At 36.7% G+C, this 22,262-nt stretch overlaps 1 protein-coding gene across 21 annotated transcripts in view; it reads left to right on the forward strand.

Moving 5' to 3' along the window:
- The window catches only part of KCNMA1 (potassium calcium-activated channel subfamily M alpha 1), a 426,636-nt gene that overhangs the window by 401,783 nt on the left and 2,591 nt on the right, over window positions 1–22,262 (forward strand). For 13 of the 21 annotated variants that reach the window (XM_041475751.1, XM_041475740.1, XM_041475717.1 and 10 more), the window contains 6 exons: window positions 2,389–2,502; window positions 5,661–5,791; window positions 12,988–13,182; window positions 14,733–14,851; window positions 16,604–16,828; window positions 18,940–18,968. In XM_041475751.1, coding sequence (XP_041331685.1) covers window positions 2,389–2,502; window positions 5,661–5,791; window positions 12,988–13,182; window positions 14,733–14,851; window positions 16,604–16,828; window positions 18,940–18,968 — 813 coding nt within the window. The remainder of the gene's footprint in view (window positions 1–2,388; window positions 2,503–5,660; window positions 5,792–12,987; window positions 13,183–14,732; window positions 14,852–16,603; window positions 16,829–18,939; window positions 18,969–22,262) is intronic. The other 8 variants (XM_041475777.1, XM_041475835.1, XM_041475858.1 and 5 more) reach the window with 1 other exon arrangement.

Consider the following 22,262-nt stretch of genomic DNA (forward strand, 5'->3'; position numbering starts at 1 on the left):
GAAAGGCTTCAGGAAAAAAGGGAAAAGCAGAGTCTCCAGGGATACTCTGAGCAGTGCAATCCCTGGAGTGCAAGAGAACAATATTAGTTTTGTTTACTTTTATATAAGTGAGCATGAAAAGTCATCATGTTGCCATTTTGACTTGTAATTCAGCAGGGGACCCAAGTGAGCCTGCCACCTTACCTGCTCAAGGAATCTGCTGCTACCTGAGCTTTTTCTAATGTGACAAAGGCTGTATCCTGCATCTCCTGAAAGAATGCATTCCATAATAGAGTACAAGACACTGGATCCTGCTGCAGAAGGAGGTGTCACACTAATACTCACCTGTCCTCAGATAGCATGTCCTCCCCTTGGAGTCCCACTTTAATTTTTCTGCTGTTGTGAGAGTGTCAGTGTTACCTGTAACTTACAAGGTGGTGACTGAAAGACCTTTGTCAGACTCTGTGAGCCTGAGGAATCTCAGGCTCTGTCATGAAGAGGTAAACATTCAAAGAGCCAAAACCGCTCTCAGTCATAGTGCCAGATACAAGGAAACATCTGCAAACCGAAACTGGCTGGGACTGCAACTCGCTGTCACCAAGCTGGTCTTCCTGAGTTCAGCACCACAGGTGGTGTTACATGGCTGACTGTTAACATTTCCAATTGCCTGTAAGAAATCTGCTTTATAAAGGTTTTCTATCCACTGGTAATATTATATAGAATTGCTCTGCTGACTTAGGTTTCTCTATGACAATGTTTTTGTCATTGAAGATATCATATCCACTTCTTTTCTCCTGAGGAATTTCTTCACAGGCTTTTCACTCTCTTTTTAAGCTATCTTGTTTGTACAATCACCATTTTGCATCTAGTTTTCTTGTGACAGTCAGAATGAAATTCATACCAGTACCTTCTGCAGAGCTAAAAAAGTCTCTTCCCAGTGATTCTAGTTTTATTACCTGTATATTCTCTATGTGATACAGACAAAACATAGAGATGGATGAATGGAAGGAGAAAATTAAATCCCGTTAAATCAAGGAGCCCAGATCTAGTGGTCCTTGTAGTTTAGGGGCAGTTAAAGAGTGATGTAATTATCACTGGAAAAGACCTGTAAGTCCTAAAGGCAATATAATACCAGTATGATGTGCTAACAGCTACAATTTAGTTTAGAGATTTCCTGGTCTGTAAATTGGTCCCCAAATAGAAGAAAGGTAAGGTATCATACCATCTTCCTGTGAATTCAATACCAGGTGAATGTATCAATGAATTTAATGGAGCAAAACAATTTCCACACTGCAAGAGGAAAGTGAATTTAAGTCAGGAATTAATTTGGCTGTGATTAGTTGAGAATAAGTGTATGGAGAATTCAGCACTAGTGACAAAGGACCAAAGTCTGTCACTTGGGTATCAGGTGTGAAGTCAAATAACTTGGGAATAATAAGGCAAAAAAAAAAAAAAAATGGAATGTCTTTTAAGTGTGGTTTAAACTAAGCTTGGCTCAATTTTATTCCTAGCAGAAAAATATTTGTTTAAAAATGCTGCCGTGATACTGGTCTATATGAAACCATAAAGTCACTTTGTAGCTTTACCATCACTTCTGCAATGACATTAAATGAGCATTCCCATGTTTTCTGTAGCTTTACTGGACAAGGGGGATGGAATGCATTAGTCTCAGTGGTGAATTTCCAGTCCTGCTATTGCATGGGCTTTTGTATAACTACCCATTTTTTCAGTACTTAGAATCAAACTCCAAAAGCTTTTGCTTGGGTATTATTTGTTTGAAGAAGAAAAAAAAAAAAAAAAAAAAAAAAAAAAAAAACAAACTATAAAAACCACTCCTCAATGTCAAGAGCTCCATTTCAAATTCTACAGAATCTGGCTGAAAACAGTCTTTTTTAAAGGTGAATGTTGCTGGTCTCCAGATTTTTTTTTTTTCTGTGAGTGCCTTCCAACATGTTTCTTCTCCCACCTTTGTTTCCTTCAAATTGTCACTCTTTCCAGTTCTTTTCAAGCAATCCTCTCACATAGCATTTGAAAACCTGTTTCTTTTTCCTTTCATACTATATTTTTGTCTTGTAGACTGGACCCTTCCATCCCAGTATTCCTACAATTGTAGTCCTCATAGAAATGCATATTATAAATGGTACACAGAAATTACAAAAATTACAAAACCCCTATCATGTGTGGGTGGTAGTGCTCTTGGAAGACGGATAATTTTGTATCTTGATTTCTGATCAAACCTAGAACTGACTAATGGAAGCAGTTTATTCCTCATGGTTGTAATACCATTTACAAACAGTACTCTTTAAAATGTTAATTGCTGGTTAAGGAAAGGTGTTTGCTTCGGAATTTTTTTTTTTTTTTTGTGTAGTTTGTCCCCTGTAAACTTCCTCTATTTTTTTTTTCTTTTAGGTTTTACACCTCCTGGGATGGATAGGACATCTCCAGACAATAGTCCAGTCCATGGCCTTTTACGTCAACCCTCCATTACAACAGGAGCCAACATCCCTATTATAACAGAGCTAGGTAAGAAAAGCTAAAATTTGTCCTTCCATATACATTCCCATGTCTTTTTCCCACTTTCCTTGTTATGCAGATACAGAAAAATTACCCATACTGGATCTTACACTGTTACATTTTCTCTTTTGATAACTGTTTTAAATTACTCTCTCTAAAAGAAGTTTAGTAACAGTTGGTTCACTTTATTTGAATAACTAAAATATATTTCTCTCCTTTGGGTTTTCTCCATTTTCTTAAATAAATATCCCATCAGACAAGATGCTTTTTGCATAGGGTAACAAACAAGCTGGGGTCTTTGGGCTAAGGTTAGAAAAGGAAAAAGGCCAAAGTATAAGCAGATATTTCCTGTGCATTTAATCAATTGTAAGAGGCCATTTGTTTATTTCTTCATGGTCCAAAACTGTTTAATCATGTGTAACCAAACTCTGTATAATAGTATGAGATATTTCACTCCTGAGAATATGATGATGGTAGGTAACTAGACTCTGATTTCCACTCTAGCTGTGGGTATTTATGTTGTCAAGCGGTGTGATGTGAAGTGCAGAAGCTGTTCTGTTTTTTTCATGGCAAATACAAACTTGACTTGTGGTCCTTTGTCCTTCTGTTTTCTTTTTCAGTTTTATTTTTTAGAGCCTTACCTGTCTTTTTCCCTTACTTTATTCTCTTTCTGTACTTTCTTTTCCCCCTAAATACTTTACTTACTAGCTAAGCCTGGCAAACTTCTGCCTTTGGTTTCAATCAGTCAGGAAAAAAACAGTGGAACCCACATTCTAATGATAACTGAACTGGGTAAGAAGTGCCTTTTTCCTTCACATCACTGTGTTATTTTCTGTTGTTGTTCTTACTGTCATCAGCTTTTCCTTTATTTATCTGGCTGTATCAGAGGGGCTACCCTCATGGCACTGCTTTGAATGTGTTTTATTTGTGGTTCTGGTTGAAATTGACCGTCTTGTTCTGGTCTTCTTAATGATTTTTTTTCACGCAGCATCAGTAAACCTTTGATCACACTCGTCTGACCTGCCGGCTGTTTTCATAGCACCTTCTCACCAATTCATTTTTTTTGGCCTAAGTCCCCACCTCCCTGGCCCTCACTCTCCTACACCAATTTTTCTCTCATTTTCTCTCTTCTTTCTCTTTCTTTTTGTTACTTCAGCCTGTTGTCAATTTGGTGGACATGCCTTAGCAGCTTTTCACAGGAAGTCCAAGAAGAAGTAAAAGATACCAGAAAAACCCCAAGCATCATACTTTCCCTCAGGCTATTTTTTTTTTTTTTTTTGTTTATTTTGTAGAGTAAGGCTTTTTCTCAGAAGCTCAGGTTTTGAAGCTGTAGAGGAGCAGCCAAGCTCCTGCATGGTTCCCTCTCAACACAGAGTGCTCTCACCAGCCTTTGGAGCAGCGTTTGATGAGCCTTTCCCTATGGCGCAGCACCACCTGTTTGCACCCAGCTCTCCTGGCCCACAAATCCCAGTGGTAACTTGCATCAGGAAGATAAAGATACTGAGGATAAACACACACCTGCAGAATTCATGACAGGTTTTTAGTAGCTGACCCCACGCTTGGCTAGCACAGTGTCTAACTCAGGTGTTAGTCTGCTAGACGGAAGTGGAAAACGAGTGCTGCTGTCAATAGTGCCTACTCTCAACTAGCAAATCAAACTGAGGTACAAGCTGTTCAAAAAGTACATTTTGATCCAGCAGGCTTTCAAATACTATATTGCTTAAGAATCTGGAGATTAAATTGATAGGTATTGTACTAAAAAAAGAAGTATTATGATCCCAGTGTTTTCTTGGATTAATGTCTTCTGATTCCCAGGGCAGAACATTTCTCTTATTACAATACTAAGGTGTTATATTTTAGCAATTATATCAGGGAGTGCAAAGGCAAGAATTTTAAATTCTATCCTCATCTCATTTAGACAGCTATCATGAAGCTTTATCTGCAGTAATTCATGTTTTGTAAGTTAAACATAGCAAGCACAAGAGAATAGAGAGTTTGGAAAACGAGTGGATGTACAAGAAAACTATATGGGAAGGAAGATCAGAATAGCAGGCAGAAAATTTCTGACTTTAGAAGTCCAGAGCTGAAATCTGATCAAGTTAACAGCAGTTCTCATGTTATTTTCAAAGTTTGCTGGGTTGGCTCAGGAGATGTGTTCACATGGGGAATAGGGATATCATCAGCGCGTGCAGTTTCAAATGCTCAAAAAGTTTTTCATTTCCCTTTCTTGCATGGGAACTGAAATTAATTTGTCATTTAGTAAGTTGAAGGGTGTTTCAATGGCATAGCTAAGCAGTCTGTGCTTTCATGCCTGAGGGAGACTAATATGGAAATGAAATATTTCATGAAATATGATCCACTTGATACACTGATCTCAAGGAAACAACTATTTTTAGTTGGAATGAGTTGGAGGCAGAGGGCTTAACTGTGACAATGAAATGCCAGAGAAAGTCAAAATGACAGATACTACTTTATTTGGGCTTTTCTCTAAACCAGCCTGATTTAGATTCTTTTTCACTCTGGCTAATGTAGAATTTGTGGCTGAGAAAGTGAAGTTATAGAGACAAATATTTGAACAAAAGGCAGTGCTGCGAGAGAACTGCTCATTCATTCAGATAGATGCATGTTAAAGGGACAGTTCATCCTCTTTTGAGCCCTAAGTGCATTAACACCACTCCAGTAAGAATCACAGCGGCACATCTAACAGATGCCTGTGGGCTATATCAGAATTTTATTGACAGCCTCTATTTTACAACGAGGTTCTAACTTTGTATCTTGTGATAGCATTTCACATTAACTGTTCATGCATACAACCTCAGCACTGTACCCCGCCAATATACCAAGATTGTCTTAATATACAAGTTTATAATATATTTCATTTTGAGCACAGGCAACTGGTGCCACGAAGCTGCTTTACAGGAAAGGGATAGGAACCTGTCAAGAACAAGAGTGTCACCTCTTACGAGCAAGATAACGAGCAACAGATTTTTAAATGCACATTTTCACATCCATCTTGATTTCATTTTCAGTGACGTCAAAGACACAAGTCTGTGTTTCCAGACATATGCCGTTTCTTTTTCTTTGGCTGTGTGATGTGTAAGGTCACATGCTGGTGACCCAGAAATACCTTTCGATTTTACTCTCAATATTATCATTGTTATTTTCAGTAAATGATTCAAATGTTCAGTTCTTGGACCAAGATGATGATGATGATCCCGACACAGAACTGTATCTCACGCAGCCTTTTGCTTGTGGAACTGCATTTGCTGTCAGCGTGCTGGACTCTCTCATGAGCGCAGTAAGGAAACAAATCCTTTTCATTCCCTTCTACCAGACTTGCTGTGAAAGAGTGTGAAGGTGTAGAATCTTTTCCAAAGGTAGGCAGAAGAAGGTGCTTTTTTCTTAGGTGTCAAGAGAATCTCAGAACCTAAGCTAGGTTATTTTCTTAGTTGGACACAGAGACTATAATTGAGATATCTAGGACTTCCATGAGTCCACAATTTTATAAGGAAACAGTCTCATGTCAGATTTTAAGGATCATGCTTTCAAAAAAATATTGTCCCTTCTGCCTAAAATCCAGACTCAAATGCAGTGTGTCAGTCCCTGTGCTCACCATTCTTGTCAGACAACATCAACTGTGTTTTGAGCTTTTAATTTCCTGTAGCTATGAGCAATGCTCTGAGTATGAGTGCTGGGGGACACTGATAGAACTCCTTGAAAGCCATTGTACAAATCTCATGAACTCTATTTGTGTGAAGAGAGGTTATCCTCTTTTTCATATGAATTTTCTTATTAATCAAAACTTCAGTGCATGCCAGAAACTACAGATGGTGGCCTTTGGTTATGTCTACATTGGGGCTTTTGTTTTGCAGCCATAGCAGAGTTCTGAAGCAAACCCCTCGGTCATGCTCCTTCTCATCCTCCTCATATTGGCTAAGTTTTCAGACCAGTCTTTCTCTGTGTGAGCTACACTTCGTTCAGAGGTGCTGATATAGCAAGGACATAGTCTTTTTAAAATCTGAGCATGGGCTTTCTGAGCTCACCATGGAATAAAGTTCCATAGTGCTGGGAAAGGTCTGTTGTGGAACCCAAGTAACACTGTATATGAGCAGATGGGTTTCTCTAAAGGAGCCAAGCCTGACCTTCACCTGAATTCAGAATGAAACTTTTTGCTTTTAAGAAGAATTCATAGTGATCTTTAGGATTTATGATTTCATTTGTATTTGTTATTTATGTACCTGTGTTTTGTAGTTTTTGCTGCTATATTTTCCATATGTTCTATCCACAGATAAATGACTCTACACAGATAAAATTTTATTCTAATGCCCTAGGAGTTTTCAATAACCTCAGACAATGGTTTTCATGAAAGCTATTTACAATATTTTGTAGATGTGACAAATTCAGAAAACCTGTTCAAGGACTCCTAAAGTCTGTACCTTCTCTAATTAAAATCTCTATCTATAAAAGTTTTTGTATATTCACATTATAAATGGGAATAATTTATCATGAAGGTTCCAAATGTTTCTTAGAGCTGTTTATCTAATCCCATTATTAGCTAAGTCAATATCTCTGAATGTATTGTTCAGTAGGGAACTTCAGAATGAAGAAAAAGTAGGGTTAATCCTTCTGGTTGCCACAGAAAGAGTGAGATACTGTGGACATCATTGCTTCCTTGTGCAAAAGCGTCTCAAGTAAATAATAGTGATGCAATGAAAAATAGGTACAGCATGTCTGTTCAGAAATGTTAATGTTTTTAGTTATTGCTAGCTTTTATTAACTCTTAGTTTTGGACAACATGCCCCTCTGTTTTTGCGGTTCTTTTCTATAAAAGTCCTTTTCCTAAACATTTTGATATCCAAGTGGTCATACTATGTGTCAGGGACAGTGCAGCCTGAAGCCAGAGAAATGTGATAACAAGAGTAGAAAATTCTCTGCTTTAAAAAATAGTAATCAAGAAGAAAGGCAAGGATTCAGCCAGTTAGAATTGTTCACTATCCTGTCTTTTCTTTCACCAGTTTTCTGATCAGTGGCAGTGTTATTTTCTCTTTATTCCTCAAAGGCCCAGCAAGGAATTGGAAAAGTACAATTCTTCCTGACCATTCAGAAAGTGTAAAATGTGTGAGATGTTTTCCTTTAGTATCCATATTCTCATGTGGAAGACTTTTACTTCTTCTCCAAGGAAGAGAGTGTTTCTCACACAAACTAATCTGTTTTCACTATATTATTTTTTACCTTTATTTTCTTTTTTTCCTAAAGTACACTTGCTTTTAGCAAACAGCTTCTGTTTAATGAGTCTAACTTCATACTTGCCAGCATGGGAAACTGAACCCCAAATCCTACCTAAATTGTGAGATCTGTAGTCATGCTTTCATCCTACTAATTGCACAGGAATTATGTAAGAAGTATATAATGTTCACTCTGCTGTCTTTTGCCAGCTCACTTGGAGACAAGTATATAGTTCTTTATTCTATCTATTTAGTGATTCAGTTGGTTTTACTGCTTATTTTTGATAGAAAAATTCCAATTTTTGATCTCTGTTGATATCTCTGTAATGAAAATTCCTTACATAGTGTACAACGCAAGTGTTCATGAACTGTTCCTTTAACAATGAATCTCTTTTCACAGTAGTGGGGTTTTGTAGTAGAGCAGATGCAAGAAAGACTAGAAAGTCCAATGATAGACATGCATATGGTATTATTTCTGACCTGTAGGTCATTTGAAATGTGTATATAGATGTATATATAGGGAAAAAAATCTACAAAATATATTTAAAATAATTTCCTTAAGTATTCAGTTATTGGACAATAATAATAATAATAATTCTACAGTATTAATCAGTGTTTAATTATTATTTTATTTTTTAATAGTTTTATAATATTGAAGTAGTGCATTAGACCCAACTCACGAATCACAGATTAGAAAATGTGGTAACTTCCTAATTCAAGTCTGAGTGCTGGAGATCTTTACATTCTGCTGGTTTAGCATTATTTCCTACAAGATGACAGTACTGGACATTTTGAGTTTGAAATTTTCTGTTATTTCCTTATTTCAAAGGTAAAAGGCTTAATGTAGTTTAGTTTTCCAAGTGCCATGTACTGGTCATCTGCACCCAGTTTGGCTTTGCAGCAAAGGCAATATTTTCCACAAGCCCAGGATTCAAAGTGCAGTACCTCAAATACCAATGCTTAGAGGACAATAACAAGCTCAAAACCTGTACTGTGTTTTTGATGAGTTGGTAACAGTGATCTCACCAGGTTTGGTTCAAGAGCTTTACTGTGCTCTGTGGGAAGGCTCTGGACTTGCTTCATGTTTTCACTGTGGCAGTGGCTATTGTTAAAATGCTCCAGTAATAACCATTACTATGTCTTTGAAGAGACATCTACTGCCATCAGGTACCTAAATGATATATTAATATTTATTTTGTCGTAGCATATCCAAATCCAGGGAAATAATACATGTTGTCTGTCAGTCTCAAGGCAACACCACTTCTGGAAAGCAGAGCATGCCTTCATCGCCAAGTGAAATGTAACTAAAATGTGTGGGATTATGTAACTGGTTTTTAAAAATGTTATCTTCAGCTATGGAAAAGTTATAGCTCATATATATATATATATATATATATATATATATATATATACACACACATATAGCTGCTCAAGTATTTGAGCAGGAGGACTTCTTTTTGGGTCTTGTTGAGGTAGTTCCTGTATGTTCAGGGAACTAGTTTTCAGCACACAGTACCTTCAAAGGTTTGAGCACTTGTCCTGAGAGCCAGAGCTTCCCTGTTCTTCCTTTTGGCACTGAAGACACAGGAACTGCATTGGTTCTGGGAGGCTGGTGTCCCTCCCACACCTTCCGCTGCAACAGACCCCAGATGCTGTTGGAGACAAGGATCTCCAGCACCACTTAACATTCACTGCCCTGGAATTCGTTTGCTTGTGCTAGAGCTTCAGGTTTTGGTTTGTTTTCTGTATTACCAAATCCTACTTTTTCTTCATTTAAACAAAAGTACAGAATGGAAGAAAATCATTAAAACAGTTAAAAATTATGTCCCCTACTCGAGAATTCTCCCTAAGGGATCCTCACAGTCTTATTTATACAGAAACTGTTCTAATCTTTGATATGAACACAAGACTATATTCATGCAATTCTGTTCAGAGAATTAGTAAGCAGCATCTTGTAACTTAAAGTGTCCCAAACTTCTTTGAAGTTTGGACAATAGTTTAAGAATTAATAGATTTTCAAATGGTGAAATGCTGTTATTTATTGTCTGCTGTTTTTTCTGTCTCAAAGACCCTTTCGTTATTGGTATGAATTACGGATGTTAGCTCGGTCATTCCTCAGGTGTGGATATATATTATTACTACAACTGAATGAGAAAAGCAACTTAAAATATTTGTTTGAAAGTGAGGTTAAAAACCACAGATAGTCGAGGAGGAGGAGGAATCTTCTTAAAAGGAATTCATTTAAAAACCCACTAGCAAAAGCAAAAAAGGCAGATATAACTTGAAAAATGACAATTTTAGTGTCAATATAAATGAAAGGCAAAGTGCTATTAAAGTTAAAACAATATTACTAAAAGATGTGCTAATTTTCAGTTAAATTTTCTGTAGAAGACCAATTAGTTTAAAAGACATGACAGCATTAACTGCAAAACATAAGCAATCTGGTAATTATACTTTAAAAATGATTGAACAAATGGGAAAGCATCCTTGAAACATTTGAAAGAGCTGCACTACAATTCCAAAGCAATGGCTAGGTGGCACTGCTAGCTCAGATATCTGTGTCATTATTTCCTTGCTATTTACCCAGTTTCAGTGTCTATGATGCATTTCTTTTTTCCTGTGTTTAGAATACACCTATTTCATATTCTCATTCCGGATGCTGATTAAAGTGGGATCACACACATGTCTAATGTGGGATTTGGTTAATGACAAGCACAAACAAGTATTTCTTCAGTTTTGATTTTACACTCAACAAAAGGGATACTTTTCCATCACTGGAAAGTGCCTTGTTACTTTAAGTACAACGGCACCTTTCCAAAGACATTCTGTAGATCAGTTTCTTATAAGTACTGGCATATTCAGGCCATGTACCCTCCCACAGAGCAAGTAGAAGATCACTCTCAAATTAATTTCAGTGTATTATTATTCCAAAGGAAATGGATATCAGCTAGTTCAGCTTTTCAGTGTGCCCCTAGTTCCAAACTGGCAAGATGTAATGAGGAGTCTGATTTTTGTGACAATCAAAAGCATGGGCAGACAGATTTTTCTCGAGGAGTGCTAAATACTTTAGTACAGAAGGAAGCAACCCTGTTCAGCAGAAGGTGAGAAGTTACAGCTTCCTGTTCACCCATCTTTTCTTGCTTATGGTTGGACTTTCTCTGATCAGATGCAATGCTGCAGCAGTTTCTCCTGAAACTTGGAATCTTTTCTCCCAGTGGTTGCAAAAAAAAAAAAAAACCAAAAAAACCAAAAAAACCAAACCAAACAACCAAACAAATCCAAGAAACATCTTTTGGCTGCACTCATCCATCTGATTGAATGGTGCCATGCACATCAGTCATGGTGTGAAACCCAAATTAAGCCATTGTTCCAAAATAAATGCTGCTTCCTTTGCTAATAAGGGTCTTAGCTTTGCCTTAGAGGTACAGCACAGTGGAAAGAGTTGCCAAAGAGGGCGACTGATTTCATCTCAGGGACATCAAGGAAGAAGTAATTGAAAAATAAACAATCATGCCTGAACGTCTTCTCTCTCTCACAGTGGCAATTCCTATTAAACATCATGTAATCGCTCCAGACTTACATTCCTGCAAGGGGTCACATTGATTTTTCTATAAGTTAAGAGAGGTTTGAGTATTACACTTGAATTGTTACCCAGTGCATCCACATGTGTAAGAGCTGATTTGAGATTAGCTGTTGTTTTAGACTGGCTGAATCTTTGTGAACCTCTGCTCATGTCAGACTACTCCTTACAATATGCTTTGTGATTAAAATATGTGGTGCCTTACCCAGGTTAATTTAAATAATTGCAGTTGATGAGATGCAAATATTTGCTTTAGGGCATGTATAACAGTAAGAATATGTTCCTCTCATTTTAATTTAGTCAACAGGTGAATGGCATATATGCCTATGTAAATAAGCAGAGAAGCTTGAAGTTAGGAAACTTCAATGTAAAGTGAAAAACATTGCTGCGTAGAACTCATTTTCTTCTGTTTTATCTGTCATCTCCAGCAAACAATGAAACTGAAGTTTCATTATACAAAGAAAGAATATCAAAGCAACATGGATAGGAAGCCAGTTCTGCTTTTTGATCTCAGGATAAAATATTTCAACCTCTACCTCAGTTTACCCATGTATTAAATACAGTTACATTATATGGATAGAGCAATGAATTTCATTGAAAAGTATTATTTTAGAAGTCTTTTGGCAACAAGCACTGTTGGAGAATTCACTATTCATTTTTACTTGGATGGATTACAGACATTTGTTCTAAGTCCTAAATTCAACAAAATCCAGAAATCCAGTAATGTCAATCGTGTGTACTCTACAGTGAGCTCATTTTTTCCTTTTATGTTCCCTGCACTTACAAAGCTTCTGAAAACTCAGGCACTGGTGACATTATAAGTGACAGTCTTTCCTTTTTTTTGTTTAACATTTTTTTTTGCCCACTACAATACACTGCAGATGTTTAACTGAGGATGTCTGAACTATACCAGTATACTTTTAAGTGAACTTGAAAGTCATTCATCTGGATTTAAATTAATATTTTAAATACCCATTGTTTGCCTGACAGACCAGCAATGCTACAGATGCTGGCAAAATGTCAGTGTGGAGTAAATCTTCCCTAATAAACCACACTTACCCTATACCCTAGAGTTTTTTAAAAGGACCACCAGGATCCCAAACTCATCATACATTTATCTGGAATGAACTCAAGATGTTTAATTGATACATGCTTATGTCTGAACACTGTCAAGTCTCGTAATAAGATGTTTAGTACAATACATCGGTTAGACTGCTAGAGTCCAGCCACAGTAATAAGTAATGACATTTGCAGCACAAAGGCAGCTCCCCAACGAATTGGTGACAAGAGTAAAAAGGCAATCTAGCCTGTGTAAGCTTTAAATGTGGTCTGAATTTTACAATTACATGTCCTAAAGCCCATTATTAGACATGAGGGCGATGAGAAGGAAAGCAGTCATTGCATCACTACTAACACCAATTATAGGAAACATAAATCATTCAAATTTTTGTACTTTAATAAAAATCAGCCTGAATTGGTGTTTAAAAGGAAGGATATAGTATAGGAGCCTAATGGGATAGAAGAAAATAGAGTAATTGGAGGCTGCTGTCTTTTCACTTTCTATATAAAATTATTTGAAGAGACAGCCAAGAACTTTAAACAGCAGAAACCCGGAAAAGTTGTAATTTGGATGTCTTCAGTTGTGACTTTAATGGTGTTTGCTTAAAGAGCTTTCTTTTATCTCTGCAGACATACTTCAATGACAATATCCTCACACTGATACGGACATTGGTAACAGGAGGAGCCACACCAGAGCTGGAAGCACTGATTGCTGAGGAAAATGCATTGAGAGGAGGTTACAGCACACCCCAGACACTTGCAAACAGGGACAGGTGTCGAGTTGCTCAGTTGGCTTTGTATGATGGGCCGTTTGCAGACCTAGGGGTAAGATCATGAGGGAAATGCAGGACCAAGGCTGGTCTGTGCTCTATTAGCTTTCTCTCAGCCTGAGTGAAAAATCTATCTCAATAAGCATATAATTTCTATTATTGAATTTAATAGAGCTTTTGGATTGTTTAAAAATTTATAGCACAGAGTGCCAGGTTTGCTCTTTACCTTTTTAAGAAGCTGTATGACTGCCCAGGATTCTTGCCTGCATATTCATACAGAAAATGCTGTGGCTCTTCTTCATTGTCAGCTAAAGAGATGGATGAGCTGATTTGGATGGTATAAACATTATTGTAATAATGAATTCTAATGTATTCAATATGTATAGCTATATATTTTTTGGGTTTTGATAAGTTTATTTAGTGTTTTCACAGAGCTTCTAGTTCTTAAAATCTGCTTCTTAGCTTGAAAACAAAGTTGTAAGGTTTGGTTTCTGCTGGTTTTGGATGAACAAAAATTCTTATGAAATCCTAATTTTTTAATAATTTGACTGCACTGTTCTAAGGGTGAAGTCAAAAAACAAGTAAAAGAATTTTAAACACCAAACCAAATAAATAAATGATCTTTTAAACATAAATTGCATAAAAATAAAATATCTAGAAATGTTTTCTGGACCACATTTTGAAATCTTGAGGTAATCCCAAAGCACCCACTCTGCTTTGACAATGATGTAGGATTTGATGTTTCTTAAATTAACCCTGTGTTCACCAGCTCTGTCCCAAAAGAATGGAATTACCTTCTTCACAGAAATGACAGGGAATCCCAGTTTAAGGATTAGAGCAAGAGTGCACAGACAGAAGCCTACAGCCTTTCAGCTGATGTTGCAGTCTAGCTGTAGCTGAGACTAGAAGCACATCAAAACTCTTTGGCATGCAGCTTAACATTTCCACAAATACAATAAGCAACACCAATCTTTTGAATTGCCAGAGCCTCAATTGCACTACATCTATGAAGGCAGAATGCATCAACTCTCGTGATTACTTAAGAATCACTATTTTGGATGTACAAATGAGCAAATCTAAACTTACTTTTTGCTAATCATACATTTAGTCATTATTTTAAAGCAGAGTTATTTTATTATCCTTTTGAACCCATAGAACTCTAATTTCTGTTGTGCTCCTCATGATTTTTTTTTGTCTGGATGACAGTATGACTGCTGCCAAGAAAGGGTGAAAGATACTAACAATTCTAGTACCACAGTTAATGTAATTTGTAGAATTTGCATTGTCTGGTACCAAAATTTAGAATTCCAGCTTAAAGCAAATCACTCAGTCTTTCCAATTTGCCATTATTTTATGGACCAAGGGTCTCCAAAATAACAGTCATCACTTTACATGGTTACTTATTTGAACTAAAACATCTAGATTATTCATTTCCTTGGGTAAAAGGCTCTCATTTGAGACAAACAACAGACTATCTATACACTGTCTTTTTTTTTAATAAGTTCATACTGCACGACTTGTTCCCTGACATTGTGTTAACAGAACAAAGAAAGGAAAAAAATGCGCTGTTCTCTTTTTTTATTTAATCTCCTCTCTTTCCTCTAGGATGGAGGCTGTTATGGAGATCTGTTTTGTAAAGCACTGAAAACATACAATATGCTTTGCTTTGGAATTTATCGATTAAGGGATGCACATCTAAGTACTCCCAGCCAATGCACTAAACGGTGAGTCTGGTCTTTTAGAACATCTCTGCTTCACTGCTCTTCAGTCTTCTCAGCAAGGAAAAGCCCAGGGCCTGTAATAAATATAAAAAAAATACCTTGCTCCATTTTTGCATAACTTTTCCACAATCCTCTTCGAGGATTTCACCGTGATTCTATCTGACTTTAAATCATAAGCTGGATATCACAGGGTAAGTTGTCAGCTGATTTTATTCAAAAATTTTTAATTAAATTTTCAGAGTGTATCTTTAGCTTGTTTGCCCTATGATGATCCACTGTTTGCCTGCAAGGAAAGGACTTCAGTTCCCTTATATCAATCAACTCTAAGTTGTGGGACAATAATTTAAATTACAGTAGCTAGTCTTTTTTCTGTATGCTCCAGTAATACTCCTGTGGGCTTCCCATCAGTACCATCTGTGTCTAAGCATAATTTCTTCCAGTAAATGGAAACTCTTCTCTTGGTAGACTACATTTTTACTTCAGTAGCACCAAGCCTGACCTTAGTGCTTTAAATAGAGCAGACACATTTCCATCTTTGCAAACTGAAGGCCATTTAGCAGCTTGCTTGAAATGTGTCTTAATTAACTGCTTCCTAGAAATACACACACAGACCCATACCAGAAGTATCACAAATCTACCATCTGTTACTGTTTCATGCTCTACAGAAAGCATCATTATTGGGCGAACATGGCAATAAACAGCACTGCAGCCCACCAAAGCAGCTTCTTCTGTAAGAATTTGAATAAATTGGGTAGAAAAATTGAGTTGTAGTTCAGATTTACAGTGTAGTTACTATACTTGGGATTATTTGTTGGCTTAATAAGGGACCTCTGTCCCTGAAGCAGCTAAGCAGATTTCTTATGAGCATTGAATTAATTTGAAACGAAGTCATGAGCTTCATGTTCAATTTTTGCTCATTTGTTGCTTGGACAGAAGATGCCGATTGCCTCGCTCAAGTCTGTTTTTCACATGCATGAAAAAATTTAGCAGCTGCTCTATAAGTCCTTCATACCCTGAAAGGCCATTAGGTGAAGTTGGGGATTCTTGAAATTGAGCAAGTTTTTATTTCAGGCCTGGGATTTGTACTAAGCAATGTTGGATTCTTGGATGTGCAGATTTCTCTTTATAAATGCTTTTTGAGGCTATGAATGTACATGTGGAGTGAATGAACAAAATAAACCTTGCTATAAAGTTATTGATGTATTTTCCTTAACTTGTTTTAACTACAGTCACAATCCAAACCAATAATTATATCCCTTGTTCTACTGACTGTATTTAAATATTTAATAACTATGTAAATATGTATTTAAATGTGATATGTATTTAAATATATATTTAAATAAGCTGCATGTGAAATCCTCCTCTGTCTGCTTTTCAGCCATTCTTTTAAATACTGTTTGTGGTGTGTGTTACTGTGTTTTGTCAATATACATTTGCTAGGGTCATTGCATTGTGGTGCAGCCAGAGAAAGAAGCATGGTTTGTTTGGTGGTTTCTCTGAAAAATCATTACGTGATTCACTTGAAGAACATCATTCTCAGGCATTATGTCTGTCTGACAGAAAACAAAAAAAAAGTGACAGCTGGCTTAAAAAGGTCCTAAACCATAGTGGGAATTGTATGAGCTAATATCAGGTACAAACAGAAATGCAAAAATTGGGCTAAGTGTTCCTGAGCTAACAACTCTAGAAGAAATTTTTAGTATAAACCTAAACCTGTTTTCTTTTTCTTTCTTTTTCTTCTGTCTTCCTTTCCAGTTATGTTATCACAAACCCACCATATGAATTTGAGCTTGTGCCGACGGACTTGATCTTCTGTTTGATGCAATTTGACCACAACGCTGGCCAGTCCCGAGCCAGCCTTTCTCATTCCTCCCATTCCTCCTACTCTTCCAGCAAGAAGAGCTCATCAGTTCACTCCATCCCATCAACAGCCAACCGACCGAACCGCACCAAGAGCAGAGATTCCCGGGACAAACAGAAGTATGTGCAGGAAGATAGACTTTGATATGTGTATCTACTCCCACTGTGTGTGAAACTTGCATTCACCACCCATTCTCCCCGGTTAATGTTTCCAGCAGTAATGTTCCCTGTTTTCCCATGAAGTTCTCCCTTTTTGTACACATATTTTGCATATGTATGACAGTGTGCATGTGATTGTCATTTTTATTTCACCACCATAAAACCCTTAAGCACAACAGCAACAAAGCAGACGGACCAAAAGTTATTTATGATGCTAGGGGAGAATAAAAAAAGAATTCCAAACCCATAGGCACACTGAAAACATAAATAACTCACTGCAGTTACTCTACATATCCGAAAATGGAGTATATTTAACATGAACACTTGCTCTTGATGTCAGAGTTACACAAAGAAAGTCATTTAGTGCAGAAGTGTTGATGTATGTTGCAGTAGGTTTTTTTTAATACTCATATTTACAGGAGCTCATACATTTATTTGAAGCTTATAAAACTCTCCTATTGAAAAAAACAAAAACAAAAACAAAAACAAAAACCATGCAAAAAAAAAAATCCCTGCTGATTTTTCACTCTCAAAGCTTATATTATATAGGGCTTACACTCCTTGTATAGATTATTGTTAAATATCTGCTTTATACCAAAGCAATATCAGGGACTTTTCTGCTTGTTTAAGAGCTTTCTCTAAAATGCTAGTCTTTTGGAGATGGTGTATTTTCCCTTTAACACTAAAATTGTCGGGGCATGAAGTTTTACAACTCCAATGGTTTAATTTAAGTTTAGAAAGAGTCTAATTGCGTATTAAATTATTATTCTGTCTATTTATATTGCCACATGAATAGCTATATTTTCTTTCACTTTTGACATTTGGGATAAAAAGCCATATGTATCATAAATATTGGATGTAAGTCATTAAAAACTGCCTTCTTGGGACTTTTACATCTTTAAAAGGTGAATTAGTCACCTTATGTACAGAATAAATAATGTTCAGAAAAGAGCAAGCATTTTTCTGTGCTTACATATCAGATCTCAAGAGACTTTGTTCCTTTCCCCAGATGGTAGTTTAACTTTTCCAAGTTGGTGTTCGTATAAATCTTCCAACAAGAGTCCCAATATGTGAAGAACCTCCAGAAATCTTGCTGCATGTTCCACCTGTTTTTTTCAACAGGTGCATGCCAGTATGCAGGAATACAGGGAAGACAACTGAGTGCCTTTACGTCTCTCCCATCTGGGGAGAAAAAGTGCTGTGCCCCAGACTGTTAATGAGGAGAACAAGAGGGCTGGGCTGGAAATATTCACAGTGCTGAGGCGTCGTGTTCCATGCACTTGCCAGAATTTAGTTCTTGCAAATTGTCACCAATGACACATGTAGCCAAAAAACGTTGTGGCAGGGAACTAAATATAGTGAAAGGAACCTGCCCTAGACAGCCATAGAAATGATAGCTCAGGCTTGCTTTTACTTTTTTTTTTTTTTTCCTTGGTTTAAACTTCAGAAGCCAATGTATATTTTGAAATATACAGCTAGCTCTAGGTTTATGGAGGGTTTCCAAGGGTAGGGAGGACAGAAACACATCCTCTCTTCCCTGGCTATCCAGCAAGAAAGCATGCAGACAGAAAAATATTTAGATTTGGAATGATTAGTGTTGTAACTGCCAACCCAATCAAGGTGCTTTTATGGTTAGTTTTGTCTTCTACCTTCCCCTTCCCCAAGCATGACAATTTTGAAGATTTGCTTGCTGTGTGAATTGACAATAAAGCCAAGCACTTTTACTGACAAAACCTGGAACCATGTAAGTGGGCTACAGAGAATACCACTGTGCAGTGCTAAGCATAATGATTGGAATACAGTCCATATGTGTGAGTGTGCATTCAAACGCAGCTGTAAGTCCAATCAGTGAAATACATTGCAAATTATGGTTGCTCCCCTACAAATGAGACTATTACAGTTGCTCTTCATCATAAAGAAAAATTCACATGTTCCTTTTTGCAAAGAAAGTTATCATGTTTTGCCCTCAGAATATTTATTGCTACAAGGATGTGCCAGTTAAAGTGCTCAACCAGAAATATGACAGTTTAAAAGCATTGTAAAACTTACATAGCTTACTTCTTTTTCTAAAGTGCAACAAGGATGAATAGAATGGGCCAAGGTATGAAAATTAATGGTTCTGCATGACCTAGCAACTGCTGTGGGTTTCCCTCTATAACTTTGTCCTTGTGAAAACTTGTGAAATTAAAAAAAAATAGTTACAAACTTTATTCAGTTATTGGTTTGTTTGTTTGGTTGATTGTTTTGTTGGTTTTCTTTTGCCTTTTTTTTCCCACCAAACCAGAAGTAAAACTGGCTGCTGCTGCTGCTGCTGCTGTTTCTCAACCCTGTTTTGTTTTTTATCCTCTCATCTGCTTGCCTTTCTAATTGCACGTGTCCTTTTGTAAACACCCAGGTTCCTGCTCAATGAAGATGCCTATCGTGGTGCAGACATTACTTTAATTTCCCATTCCTCATTCCAATTTCTTTCCTACCTTCCCCTCCCTACTTTCCTATTCCCCATGTATGTACATGAGCATCTTTTTATGTTGGCAGAATTGATTGAAGATAGTTGAGAGCAGTTACACATTTTGGAAGAATGTTAATGGCTTTGACACCAAAATGCTTTTCCATTAATGTTTTATCTGTTTTCCATTTAGCAGAGAAAGGGAGGGTGTTAATATGAAGCCACTTGTCACATGCTACGTAATGATTTTTATCCAAAAAAAAATAGTATTTGTATAACAGAGCAGCTCAAATAGAAAAAATATAAACAGCGTACATTAGAGAAGTAACTTGCCTACTTTGTGAACAGCAGAAGAGCAATATCTATCTAATATGGGGCAAATCTGAATGCTTCAAATTACATTGAAGTCTACTCCACCTCTGTCCTCTATCCTGAAGTTAGAATTCTAAAACTTTAGACTTTAAGTAGTATTGTGTACAGTTTCCCCTGCTGACTATAGTCAGATTGATCAAATACTTTATTATATTGATGAAGGTTTTCTGATATGGGTGTACTAATGGAGGTTGGTCGTTATAAGTAGAGAAATACTTTATTTTGGTGTTTATATTGAAAATAAGAGGAAATCTCCTGTACTATCTCAAGTCAGACAATGGTAGAATAGTTTTTGAAAGTGGGGAAGTATCACCAATGTCAGGAAGTGGCATTTTTGGTTTTTAAATGAAGGTCCTGCCATTTATATCAGTCCCAGCATGGTTTCAGCATTGGAAACCAAGTCCATAGTGAGCTTAAGTGTTGACACAAAACCATGTCTAGCAAACCTGCAGGTTTTTGGCATGGGTTCCTATTGACCTAAACAGAGAGTCAAGCATTTTCCAGTGAAATTCCCACTGTCAAAACTAAGAATTTTGGTAGTTTAAAAAATAAAAAAAAAATCAAGAACAAGTCCAGAACATTATCTTTGTCACAAAATTTTAGTTGCCCTGGAGGAACGTAAAGTTCTTCATAGAAAAAATAGTTTATTCTCTCTTTCCCTGCAAATTTCCTACTGCCTACTACACGTAAAGTATTCGTTTGCCAAACACAGAAGTGCTGAGCAGGTGGGTGGAGAAAATTCCAATGCTTTTCTTTCTCATACAGGGACAAATTACATGGAAGAATTTTCAGCTTAGTTATAAACAAGATGGTAACATGCAGGGAGGAGACACACAAACACATACATGCAAACTGATTTGAAACTGCAAGTGTTGCAGAAGACAAAAAATGCATGTTTTAAACAGTTGAAAGGTAACCTGGGAAGGTAACCTGGGACTATGGTGAGAATACAAATACAGCAAAACCTTGGTGTTATGTTTGGGTAGTATTTTCTTTGCCTCTGCTTAGAAGAGAGGGTGTTTCACAGTGACATTTGCTCTAAGTTGCTACTCAGTCCAAAATTAATGATAGAAATTTTAAAGTACTAATATAATAAATCTCTTGGAGAGAATTGCTGCAGTCTTATACAAGTTGAAGAAAATTGTATTTTGATATTTTTACTTTCATTATTTGTATCCTTTTTTTTTTTATGCTGCAGGGAAGATTGTTGCACAAAACCATTAATTTTTATTTATTTGTAATATGAGCATTAAGCCTTTTGAACCCTCATGGATGCACTGATGCTGATAGGCCATTACAAACATAGATGTTTGAGAGGAAAGTATTTTCTGCTGTCTGATACATTCAGTTACTAAGCTGTTCCAACATCTCTCAGGTGATGCTGTCAAAAAGAAGCCTGTCAAATAGCGTAGGAAGATCAGGGACTTTTTTAGCAGCTCCTAAAAAAATAGGGTAAAAAACTATGCGTGTTGTCACTATAATGTAGAAACATTTCTGGTAAGGATCAATATGCATATTCCAAAAGGGAGAGAAACAGACTCAATGTGACAGAGAACTTAAAAGTGCTTGGTGAATATAGCAATATATAAAGACTAATTTAAAAAGGGGGTTTCTGAACTGATGTAAAGGAAAAAGTAAATATTAAAGATAAAAATCTGTGCTAAGACTCTGGAAGACATACCAAAATCAGACTGTAAACATAGCATAAAATACTGAAAAGTGTGTAGGGGCTTCAAGAAGAGCATTTAGTGACTGGGAGCAGAGTATCATAGTGTCCAAGAGTAAAGATCAGGAGTGTTAAGCTCACATTTCAAAGGTAAGTGGAGAAGTCAATGAATTTGCACAGGAGATCCATCGTTATGTGGTCAATGATAATTTTGGCAGCAGAGAGAAACAGGAAAGGTATAAAGCTGGATCTAAGCATTGCATGCTGGAGAATGATAATGCTTGGGTCAAGGTTTCAGCACTGGCAAAAAGAAATCTAAACAGCAAAAGACATTAGAATCTACCAGCTTCTGCATTTATTATTAATGTTCTGTATGTATTACTTGCCAGCTAAAGGCAAAAAGAGACTGGGGGGTGTCTTTTTAAAGAACAGCGTGCTATACAGGAGTTCTGTTGTAAATTTAACACATAAATAAATTGCTTATTTTGAAAATTTTAGGGAAAGCAGGGTATTCTGAAGAGCTTTACACTGGCTACTGAGAAACACAACACAGTTCTGATCCTTAGCACTCATACAAGCCTCCCCTTGCTTGCTACAACATTGAATTAATTTGCACCAAGTTCTGTTTGTAAGGAAAGTTTTTGCACCATGTGTTAAAAAAACAAGGTAGCACTGAAAGTTCACAGTGCTTAACTTGCCTCAAAATCATTTTAAACACAAACCATTAGAAAACTGTTAGTTTGAAATTGTTTATGTGATCTCACAAGGCTTTTAAAACATGATAACCATCACACTTTACACCTCTCTGAAAGGTTAGTTTAATCGTAGATCACATAAAATTGGTTTCCACAAATGCATAATGGTTCATGTGTCACACTTGAACTAAATGGTTTTTTAAATGGAGCTGAAAT

Source organism: Pyrgilauda ruficollis, unplaced genomic scaffold (assembly GCF_017590135.1).
Source record: "Pyrgilauda ruficollis isolate IOZ18807 unplaced genomic scaffold, ASM1759013v1 scaffold11, whole genome shotgun sequence".
Classification (NCBI taxonomy): domain Eukaryota; kingdom Metazoa; phylum Chordata; class Aves; order Passeriformes; family Passeridae; genus Pyrgilauda; species Pyrgilauda ruficollis.